The 11,971-nt window shown below is 42.0% G+C and overlaps 1 protein-coding gene across 1 annotated transcript; it reads right to left on the bottom strand.

Annotated features, from left to right (window-relative positions):
• Positions 1 to 3,997: 3,997 nt before the first annotated feature.
• On the bottom strand, positions 3,998 to 11,211 carry LOC114351570 (uncharacterized). Its single transcript, XM_028302836.1, has 9 exons — positions 10,120 to 11,211; positions 9,626 to 9,682; positions 9,177 to 9,209; positions 8,611 to 8,736; positions 7,452 to 7,662; positions 7,021 to 7,128; positions 6,150 to 6,297; positions 5,336 to 5,525; positions 3,998 to 4,120 (listed from the first exon to the last, which is right to left on the bottom strand). Exons 1-9 carry the CDS (start codon positions 10,153 to 10,155, stop codon positions 3,998 to 4,000), a joined length of 1,032 nt encoding a protein of 343 aa, XP_028158637.1. The 5' UTR covers positions 10,156 to 11,211.
• Between the last annotated feature and the right edge of the window lie 760 nt (positions 11,212 to 11,971).

Raw genomic sequence — 11,971 nt, 5'->3', positions numbered from 1 at the left:
TATTAATAATGTCAATTATTATAAATCAATTGATTTTGAAACTTAAAGATTTTCTAGTTCAAAAAATAGTTGTGGAACTTGCGAGGTTAACTCGCTAGCATAACTTTATAAAGATCGTTTCATCCACAAAGACGCGCCCCACCATTCTTCCGCTAATGTTTGAGTGTTATCGGTACACGCTAAGTCATCCATGAGTGCACACGAACACTACAATAATGCCGCTCGGATTGCTCGGATCAAACTTCTCGCACCCCGCGCGACCGAGACCAAAAAGTGGTGGGGCGCGTCCGAGTGGATGAAACGATCTATCTGTGTCAATTAAAAAAAATAATGACTAAAAATTTTCTCCAGAAATGTACCTATTTGTATTTTTTTAAATACTTGCCATATTTGTTTTAAAAAGGTGTATTTTAATGTATTTAATTAATTAGATATTAAGTAGGTACCCATGATGCTACCCCAGTTTGAAATTCGGATTTTAGATTCAAGTCAGTAACTATAATTATTTGAAATATTTAGACTCCCCGACTATGGACTTTTAGTCGGCCGATAGTTGGGTCGGGCTGTTAAACAGTATGGACATGTATGGAAGTGCGCACATACCGATTTGGTATCGGCCGATGTCGATTGCTCATACAAATGGAAGCCAAGCTTGTCGCGACAAGGAAAATTAGCCGTGCTTTTAAAAAAAATACAATTTTGTGAAAAATATTATTCTCTAGTCTGGTCTGCGAGCACGTAGAATTTTGACCAATGACCCCAAGCTACCCATCCTTATCGCTAGCGCGTAATTATGTTGGTGTCGCGCTAGCACACTCACTGCGGGCGCCCGTCGCACAGTCGCGACAGCAATATAATTACACGCGAGCGATAAGGATGGGTAGCTTGGGGTCATTGGACAAAATTCTACGTGCTCACAGACCGGGCTTTTAGCTAATAGCTCACAAGATAGGCCCCCATAATCGGCAGTTACTGCCCGTGGTGCATATCTTTTCTTAAAGGTTACATAACCTTTGTTTTGTCTCCAGTCATCCGCTTTGCAAAGGAGAGCAGTCGAACCTTAACTTCGAACTCCTAGGTTCTTCTGATTAATTTCGTTGCGGGTCCAATGACAGTTTAACTTTTCCCCGGGACAAACTTGACCTTCACAGGTTGGGTTTTTATTGGCGGTCAAGCTGTAGATCCTGGCTACACAGGATTAGGAGTTGCAGCGGTGGGAACGAGAGGTGGGAATAGTCCCGTAAAAAAGCTGATTTTACTATCGGCCGACTGCGAGGAGTCAACCTGACTGGATAGAAAATCGTGATTTCTTTTGATGTTACGCTGGTCCTAGATTTTATATACAAAGTAATGTTTTAATGTTTGTGCAATGCAATAAACCTTACAATGCATTTTGTGTAATCGTGTATAGTATAGTTGTTAAACTGCTGTAAATCTATGAACATGTTAGTAAAAAAGTTGAACATTTTATTGTGGTTTTATTTCTTTACTAGCTTTCGCCCGCGAGAAATTCAGTTTGTCACAGATCGTTATAAATTATAGCCTTTATATTGTTCAGATAACAATAATACTGTAGTTTCACAAAAATCCGTTCGGTTTTCCATGAAAAAGAACATACTTAAGTACAAATTTTCAAATTCATATTACAGGATGTAATTGAAATCGTTGGCATCCTTTTAAAACAAGAATCTTGCCCTGAAGCAGGTTACCATTATCTCAGTAGATCAGAGAATTATTTAAATTATGTAAAAAAAGGTCTTAAATTCAACAACACGATATCCTACTAATATTATAAATGCGAAAGTTTGTGTGGATGTCTGGATGTTTGTTACTCTTTCACGCAAAAACTACTGAACGGATTTTGATGAAACTGCAGTATTTTTGTTTATAACCCAGAATAACATATCNCCGAAATTCTGCGACGAGTTGCATTACCGGTCACCTCGGCACGCAGGCCACCACTAAAGGTTCACGGGGGAGGATAGAGCTCGTTTCTAAATTGCGTTGCAAGGGACGTAGGCGCACATTAGCGACGTGTCGGGGTAATCACGGTTAACGCTCGGACACAACTTCAAATAATTATTTTACAAAACCTTTTAGTGATATTTTTATACCGTATATATTTTATCAATGTCTATTTAATCAGTAATCGATTACATAAGCTTTGAAAGCGGTAATAATAACGGATTAATTTATACGAGCAAATTTGTTCTGAAATCCGGAGCGCGGACACGTCGTGGTAATCAATTTTTGATGTTCGTTCGTTCGTTTCAGCCAAATGACGTCCAACGGTCCTGCGCTGCCCGCATCCAGGCTCTTCCCGCGACCTTTACCAGATCGTCGGTCCACCTAGTAGAATTTTTGACGACTTACGATTTTTTTTAATTACTTAATTAACTATTATTAACTATCTCTGTGGTTTAACAACAAGAACCAAAGTTATACTATTAGATAATAATATTTGTTACTAAAATATTATGATATTCGGGTACTTTTTGGCCACGGACACGTGATTTCTTGGCCGGTTGAACGACCCATTAATACTATAAAAACTACCAACGAAAATTGTTTTGAACGAGATCTAGTAAGTAGTTTTTTTTTAATACCTCGTAAATCGTAAACCGCTTATTACCGCGTAATCTTTCATACAAATAACTTAAATTAAAAAAAATAATAATTTCATAAATCAATGGTACGGAACCCTTTGTGCGTGAGTCCGACACGCACTTGGCCGGTTTTTTCGTTTTATTATCGTGTGTTAACGGATTAACGATTAACGTTAACTTGCGTTAAATCTTGCTAAATGTAACGTTTTAACGTTTAACGAAGTTAATTTTTTTATTAACGGTTTAACGATTAACGAAGTTAACTATTTGATTAACGGTGCCCAGCTATGCTGACCATGATAAAGCGGGACTTGCACTCGGTGGTTTCAACTTGCTAACCGATGTAAATTCACGCGTCCAACTAATGTCATGGACGCGGAGGAACGCCTAAAATTCCTCCCTCCCTCCTCTGGATTCCAGGCCCAAATTAGGCCAAGTCTTAAGCCTGTTCCGTTTACGAGGGGCCTGCCTCTCCTACATGCCCTGATTATGCGCAGAGCGATACCGACTCCGCCCGGCAACCACCCCGCTCACTTAATGACACTGTAATGTCATAGAGCACAAAAGTTTACAAAACCCATTTTCGTTTCAGCTCGGAATGACAACTTCTTAAAATGACAACCGGGGCGCAAAATGTCCACTTCTCGAAATGACAACTTGTTAAAATGTCAATATCGCTAAAAGACAACTTCTCATAATGTCTATTTCTCACAATGACAAATTCGCATTTGGTCAACTTCACATAATGACAACTCTAGAAGAACTAGAACTAGAAATAATGAAAATAAAATATCAACAAGTAGTTGACATTATGCGAAGTAGACCAAATGCGAATTTGTTATTGTGAGAAATAGGCATTATGAGAAGTTGTCTTTTAGCGAAGTTGACATTTTAAGAAGTTGTCATTTCGAGAAGTGGACATTTTGCGCCCCGTTTGTCATTTTGAGAAGTTGTCATTCCGAGCTGAAACGACCCATTCTCCCAGTCTAACTCCTCGCCGGAGATGATCATATCCCTATCTGATCATCCCCGGCGAGGAGCTAGACTCCGACTCCATTTTGGCCGACCTTATAAGGCCCTCACTTTCTCAAAAAATCACTTCCGCAGAATAATTTAATTACTTAAATAAATATTCGTCGTACGAATTGAACGAACGCTCGAACGACGAATATTTTTTAACAGTAATCAAATCATTCTGCGAAAGTGACTTTTTGAGAAAGAGACCAAATTCGCGATGTCATTTTGCGAATATGACGTTCTGCGTCAAAACCGCGTGTGGTGGTCTTAGCGTGATGATATTTAGCCTATAGTCTTCCTCGATATATGGGCTATCTAGGCTAGTAGTTCCCGCGTTCAAACAAACAAACTCTAGCTTTATGTTAGTATAGATTTTATTGCACGAAGAATTCGTTGGAGCGCATATTCTGGTTGTGGCGCCACTTGCAAGCCCAGTTCCAGCACGACATGCCGGCCCACGGCTCGTCCGTGTAGAACACCTGGCCGTTCTGGTACATCTGGAAACAAAATGTACGTCAAGATTTAGGGATGACATTCTGCGAAAGTGACCTTTTGCAAAAGTGACATTCTGCGAAAGTGACTTTGCAAAAGTGATATTTTGCGAAGTGACCAAATTTTTCGCGAGGACATTTTGCGAAAATGACGTTCTGCGTCAAAACCCACTTTCGTACGTCAGTTACGTTTGAACAAGAGTACCTACTTATTAGGGTTTTTAGTTTGATCTATAATTTTTTCACGGATCGTGCGAAACGAGTTTCAGACGCCATCGGGTCAGCGAGGTGTTCACACGACAACCTGCATACTTATTACAGATCTTATCAACCGGTTTCTATAATTGTACGTATAATGTGGCGCTGGTTCCCATACATTAGTAGCAGTCGCATTGCTATTTACAAAATAGCAACCAGTTCCTAAGATTCGTGATAACCTAGCCGCTTGACACTAATGACACACGATGCGCGCTCAATGGGTTTGTTTGACACAGACCATCCCATTCGCATTTCGTCACGAATTAAAAAATAGTCCCTTTCGCATTCAGTCCCATTCGCATGGTCACACAGTCAATGCCTACCATTTTTGAAATATTAGTTCAACTTGTAATTTTGGAAAAAGTGTGACCATTTTGCGAATGGGATAGTTTTTTAATTCGTGACGAAATGCGAATGGGACGGTCTGCGTCAAACCCCGTTTAAATTAGGTAAGTAGGTAGGTGCTACTTTAGGGGGCGTCCATTAATTACGTTTAGGGGAGGGGGTCAAGAAAAACCTTACTCAATCTCACGTAGGGGAGAGGGGGGGGGGGGTCTTGACAAATATCACGTAATTTTTTTCAGCAAGAAAAAGGGTCAAATTGCGTATAAACTGGGTTATTTTAAATAAATAAAAAATATTTTTATGATGATAATGTTATTAAAATTATTCAATTTTTAATTGTAAACCGTCTAAACAATATGGAATGGAAATTAGAAGAAACAGTTTTTTTAATATTAAATCCTAATCGAAACATAGAAATTATTACATACCCATTTTTATTTTACATTGCAAACATGTATTTTAAGAAATCTCACGTGAGATTGTGGGGAGGGCGAGGGGGTCTGGAAATATCTCACCAAATCGCACCAAGGGGGGCGGGGGGGTTGAAAAATTGCCAAAATTCTCTCACGTAATTAATGGACGCCCCATTAATAGTTAGGTAGGTAGGTAGATACTCACGAACGACAAGTCCGAGTTCTTATACGTGACGCCGTCGTATCCGAATCGGAAGATGAAGTTCATGGAGAAGATGGAGAATATGCAGCGAACATCTGTCGTGGCCGGGATGAAGTAGCGGTATGGGCCGCAAATGTACGACACCTTCGGCTCGTATTCGACTGATTCAGGGAACTCTTCGCGGGGATTGATCCTGTGGAGAATTTGGATTAATTTCATAGGCTAGTTTCATAAAAAAAAACTTTTACTAACTAAAAAAAATGTGACTGAGTTTCTTGCGCTGCTTCTTCTCAGCACTGGCCCATTTATTGTCCTGAAGCAGTGGTAGGGTTAATACTGGGACGTGTAAAAGTGCTTTTTAAATCAGGAAGGGCACATAGTACGCGGAACTGACGGCCGATATGGGGCAGCAAGGTTCTGGAGTGGAGGCCGCGTACCGGAAAACGCAGCGTGGGACGTCCACTCACAAGGACCGACGACTATAAAGGAAGGCGCTGGATGCAGGCCGCCACCAACCAGTAATTTCCATTGGTAATCATTGGAAAGAAAGAAAGAAAGAAACATTTATTGCCATGGACATAAGACAAAAGATGTAAATAAAAAAAAAGCGAAAAGAAAGTAAACTCAGCAGTGCCACCACTCAGCATATGCCGTGGCGCCCGGTGAGGAAGGCCACGACGCTGGTTTTTAGTGTGCACCATTTTTCATGGTGCATGAACTACGTGTATTCTTGTGCATTGGGGGAGGCCTATGTTCAGCAGTGGACGTCCTATGGCTGTAATGATGATGATGATGATGAGACATCATTGACACTCACTTGTAGATGCACTGTGCGTCACTCCAGTTGTCATCGGAGTGGCAATACAGACCCTGGCTCGGGTCCTTGGCCTGGAACTGCTCGGCGTGTGGCCCCACGTACGTGGTCTCCGAATGCCGGTGGTAGAAACCGATGAAGGAGAACGCACCTGGTTAGTCAGAGAAAGCTTTAGTGTAAAGACGGTTGGTTTTTACTATGGAAATCTTTGTAAAATATTGACCGCCATCCTCAAGATAATCGGCATCGCCATCGACAGTCTGCTTTGACCACGGCTGCAGCCTAGCAGCCGAAAGGTCAAGCCGTGAGTTATAATGTAACTCATTGATAAACGTCGCGTTGAGACCCGTGTCTTACTATTTAAGATAGAAGAGAATCGGCAAGACTTGGAGCGAGATCAAATGCGAAGCTCAAAACAGAACGCAATGGAGGGGACTGTTGTGGATGAAGAGATCCGCAGGAGAACCAAAGTGACCGACATGCTAAATCAAGTGGTAGTTGGCGGGGCACATACATAGCTCTTACAGACGATGGGCCGTTGGGGCAGACAAGTTCTCGATTGGCGACCACGGCCTGGAAGTCGTAGCGTGGGCAGGCCTACTAGGTGGACCGACGATCTGGTAAAGGTCGCGGGAAAAACCTCGAGCGGGCAGCGCAGGATCATTCATTATGGAAAGCCTTGGGGGAGGCCTTTGAGTAGCAGTGGATGTCATTTGGCTGAAACGGACGAAGTCTGGAAATTGTGGGCCCTTCATAGACTTCACTTACTTTAAATCTTTTGTTCTTATCTTCTTAAGTATCTGTGCGTGGGGGGCTGCATAAAAAAGCTGATTGCCCTTGGCCATTAAATTAAACATTTTAATCATTTACTCACCCCTGAAAGTGTAGCAGTGCGGCTTCCTCTCACTGGAAAGGATCATCTGGGCGTCCTCCTGGTTGTGAGCTGACGCGATGTAGTAAGACGTCCCCAGGCATTTGAACTCTGCAGCAAGAAGAATAAGATACAGAAGTCTCTTTGTTTTAAGGCTAGCACAGGTCTGCGGCCAGGTCAAAGTATCATACATTATGCGGGCTACACTTAATTTGACTAGACCCACACACCGTAGCCCTGAGCCCCTGACGATACCCCTGGTCATCCCTGGTGTTACAGTGGGTTCTTTCAAAGTTTAACACAGATCCACCCTGAGCTTACGGTACTTATGGTTATAATATGGTGGATCTTCTTTAAAAGGGGGTCCTTACCACCAGGGGTATCATCAGGGGTACGGGGGTCTGCTGAACTGAAGTGCTAATTCTTACACTTACCTGGACTCGTGTACAACCCGAACGGTATCTTGGCCTGCGTAGACCGGATCTTCGCTTCAGACGTGTCCATTTTCTTGTTCAACTTCAGCAAGACCATGGACATGAGAGCCATGTCGGTCGCAAACAGCAGTCGCTTCAAGTCTTTAATGTGCGCGTCTATGAACGCGAAGAGTTTTTTCTCGGCACTTTCTAGAATCTCCTTACGCTCGGTCTGTTGCAAAACAATAGGTATCATTAAGCAAAATTGTAATAGTTCAAAGCAACACGCTTTGCGGGAAAAATTAACCGGCTAAGCTATCATCTGTTTCTGATATTGTACAATCCAGCTTCACATCCCTGGCAGAACTTGATAAGATGAAGAAGAACCCGTTCGACAGTGGACTGGTCTTTGTAGTCGGAGTGGAAGACGTGAAGTGTGTAGATTTTGTAAATCGGTGACCTAATAATAGAATAATATGTCTAGGGAGTCTCCAGATACCCTGAACCAGTCGCTGTAGCATATGGGTAGGTTAGATCCAAATGAGGATTGTATCGGTGGATTTTTTTAAAGAATATTACTAATTTGTATTGCATTTATGTTTACGAATGGGTCACCACATAGTCGAGCGGTGGCGGGGTTCGAACCCGCAGCGCGTTCTCGAGCCGGTCAGTCCGACTACCGTCGCTAGTTTTAGTAATATTCCTGTAGTGGAGACAGACCAGCAGTTTTTTTGGCACCTCGACACATGTTGAGTATGTGCCGTTTCAGCGATACTCGTTCGTCGTTCGTTCGTTCGTTTCAGCCAAATGACGTCCACTGCTGGACAAAGGCCTCCTCCAAGGTTTTCCACAATGCACGGTCCTGCGCTGCCCGCATCCAGGCTCTTCCCGCGACCTTTACGAGATCGTCGGTCCACCTAGTAGGAGGCCTGCCCACGCTACGTCTTCCAGACCGTGGTCGCCACTCGAGAACTTTTCTGCCCCAACGGCCATCGNAGCGATTCTGCGGACTATGTCAGTCACTTTGGTTCTCCTGCGGATCTCCTCATTTCTGATTCGATCACGCAGGGTAACTCCAAGCATGGCCCGCTCCATCGCCCTTTGGGTAACCTTGAGCCTTCTTATGAGGCCCATAGTACAAATAAGTAACTAGTTTTTACAATTTTCTTTTTCTTCTTACCGGGTTATGTGGCTCCTTGATCCGTCCGTTCATGTAGCTGTAGTATTCTTGGAGCTTTTCAAACTTCTCGTCGGCATAACTCTTTTTTGGATCTATTTCCTTCGAACTCGGCATGTTGTACGGTTTCTGTGACAGTATTATTGAATCTATAGCTTCTGCGAACCCTATTTAGTCATTCAAAATACGAAGATGAAGCTAACCTTCAGCGTAAAGTTAAAATTGCAGTCCATATTACAACATGAGATTAAATAAGTACCTAACCCACTTAACTTTTTTGCAGAAAAATCTTATTCTCAAACAAATATTGATCAGTAATCTTAAACAATAGACAAGTACCTAAATAAGGCTAAGTTGCACCACCTTATTTTAAAACTATAACCGGTGTATTTTTATGGAGTTTCTGTTTGACAGATTGTTAACGTTGTTAAAGTTAAGGCAACCCAGCCTAATGCACCGGTTCGTTAGAGTTACGGTTAAAGTTAGGTGTAGGTGGTGCCTTACTCAGCCTTAGTCCATTAACTTGGTAATAAATCGTTATACTTACAAGTCAAAAGTATTTTACTTACAGTTTCCACCGTTGGAAATGACAATCTGGCAAGCTAGAAAGATAAGGTAATAAAAAGTAAGTAGGCACAGTAAAATTAACTTTTGTAATACATACAACTGCGTGTCTTTGACGCAGATCATCCCATTCGTATTTCGTCAGGAATTAAAAAACGGTCCCATTCGCATTCGGGTCCCATTTTTTAATTCGTAACGAAATGCGAATGGGACGGTCTGGGTCAAACCCAAGTAATAAACTTGGGTTTGACCCAATGATTGATGAGTGATTTACTTACTATAAATTGCGTTTTTACCTTAGTACTTACAGTTACAGAATAACTTACTAACCTTATGTACCTACTTAAGTGTATTTTGATTGCAATTATTTTAGTGTAGGAAAACCTACTTACTTAAGTGTATGATTGCAATTATTATTATTTAAGTGTAGCACAACACACAGCACAACACTTACCAATTGAAACGATGATACATCACTGTTGGCTGTTGCCAAAGATTTTGATAACAGAATCTAAAAGTAGACAATTTAAATTAACCACAGAATTTAAGTAGGTAGGTACTTACCCGACCTACATACGATGCCTACATAAACAATAGGAATAGGTAGGTACTACTAGAGCGGAATTACACACCACGAGTTCCGAAAACCTTATTTTAGCTGCGATCGAAAGTGTCCATCATCATTTCAGCCAGTGCTGAACATAGGCCTCCCCCAATGATTTCTAGATTGTTTGTCTGACATCGGCCTGCATCCAGCGCCTTCCTGCAACCTGTAGCTCGTAGGTGGACGTCCCCACTAATATAAATTCGAAAGTTTGTTTAGATTTGTTACTCTTACGCAAAAACTACCTAACGGATTTTGATAAAACTTTACATGAACGTCAAAATGACTAATATAATTTTTAACGATCTGTGACAAGCTAAATTTCACGCGGTCAATAAACTTACAAAACATGTCCCCAGCAATTTTATTTTATTTTCCATTTGTAGTAATCTGCCAAGTTCTCAGGTCCGACTGAGCTGTTAACGATGTGACAAGCTAATTGGGGTCTCGTTAAAACTAAATTGCTATAAAATATTTTTACTGGAAACTATATGTAAAAATTGGTCAGCAAAAAAATGTGGTATCCTATGTGTGAAACAGAGAAAACTTAACTTTTTTTTCCACAAATCGTACTTTCGAAAGAAACAAAAAAGAGGATAGTGGCTCTGACAAGAGCCCTTCGTCAGAAACGGGATGGTGGCTCTGACAAGAGCCCACCACAGAATTAGGATAGTGGCTCTGAGAAGAGCCGTTTTTTTTGCAATCACTTCACAGAATTGCAAACAATATGGCGTCATTCACAAGAAACGCCGTTCCAATCGATGACGCAGCACAGCAAGTCACTGGCGATGCACGACGCGTTGTCTCTCGGTGCAACCAACACAGCATCACCAGCTACACCACGACGCGGCGTCGGCCGCTTTGCCCTTCGGTGAACGCTTCCACTGCCTTTTGATAGAAACAGGATGGTGGCTCTGACAAGAGCCCTTCTTCAGAAACAAGATGGCGGCTCTGAAAAGAGCCTTTTCATAGAAACAGGATGGTGGCTCTGACAAGAGCCCTTCCACAGAAACAGGATGGTGGCTCTGAGAAGTGCCGTTTTTTTGCAATCACTTCACAGAATCGCAAACAATATGGCGTCATTCACAAGAAACGCCGTTCCATTCGATGACACAGCACAGCAAGTCACTGGCGATGCACGACGCGTTGTCTCTCGGTGCAACCAACACAGCATCACCAGCTACTCCACGCACGGTAAGCTAAATGGACACGATGCGGCGTCGGCCGCTTTGCCCTTCGGTGAACGCTTCCACTCTGCCTTTTGATAGAAACAGGATGGTGGCTCTGAGAAGAGCCTTTTCATAGAAACAGGATGGTGGCTCTGACAAGAGCCCTTTACAGAAACTGGATGGTGGCTCTGACAAGAGCCTTTTCATAGAAACAGGATGGTGGCTCTAACAAGAGCCCTTCGTCAGAAACAGGATGGTGGCTCTGACAAGAGCCCTTCTATAGTTTTAATTTAATATGACATTTGTCGATATGTCCCAACACTAACATTTTTGTAACTCGAGATAACCTTGTAGAGACGTCGTTAATGCTCTAGCTTGATTTTTATAATTTCGAATTACTACTTATTGGTGTAATTTAACGCTGCATTTACACGAAATTATCATTTTTATTGGAAGCACTGTCGTTGAAAATATTGTTTGTAGGTCAGACGTGAATTATTTCTTGTCCGCCAATATTTAGCTCTCATTGATCGCTACTACAAAGTTATGTCGTTACTTTTGATGGCAGCTGTCATTCTAATCAAGCTATATTGGATAGACTATATCACATAGTAACAATAGAATGTTTGAAATAAATAAAAACGTGTTCAATGTTCATGTTGTAAGCAAAACTGGGGCGACTCTGTAAAAATAGTTTGATTCTTATGTGTTTAAAACGAGATTATGGAAATGACAAAAGGCTTACATAAAAATGTTTTGACATCATCACTGATTTGGCGCCAACTAAAGTGTGGTCGCGGAGCACGTAGAATTTTGTCCAATGACCCCAAGCTTCCGCGTAATTATATTTCTGTCGCGACTGTGCGACGGGCGGCAGCAGTGAGTGTGCGAGCGCAACAGCAATATAATTACGGGCGAGCGATAAGGATGGGTAGCTTGGGGTCATTGAACAAAATTCTACGTGCTCAGGGACCGGACTATAGAAAGCGCATATACGATAAGACGGCGTTTTATGTTGTAAAGTTTG

This window comes from Ostrinia furnacalis, unplaced genomic scaffold (genome assembly GCF_004193835.3).
Source record: "Ostrinia furnacalis isolate ACB-3 unplaced genomic scaffold, ASM419383v2 OfSCF0088, whole genome shotgun sequence".
NCBI lineage: Eukaryota > Metazoa > Arthropoda > Insecta > Lepidoptera > Crambidae > Ostrinia > Ostrinia furnacalis.
This window is presented reverse-complemented; position numbering and strand designations above follow the sequence as displayed.

What these genes read in the sequence shown, in the direction of transcription:
- LOC114351570 (XM_028302836.1), bottom strand. Translation starts at nt 10,155, where the DNA reads ATGGAAAATAAAATAAAATTGCTGGGGACATGTTTT. An exon ending in AATTGCTGGGGACATGTTTT is followed by an intron (nt 9,683 to 10,119) that starts GTAAGTTTATTG and finishes GTCTACTTTTAG; the next exon opens with ATTCTGTTATCAAAATCTTT. An exon ending in CGGGTTGTACACGAGTCCAG is followed by an intron (nt 7,129 to 7,451) that starts GTAAGTGTAAGA and finishes TTCTTGCTGCAG; the next exon opens with AGTTCAAATGCCTGGGGACG.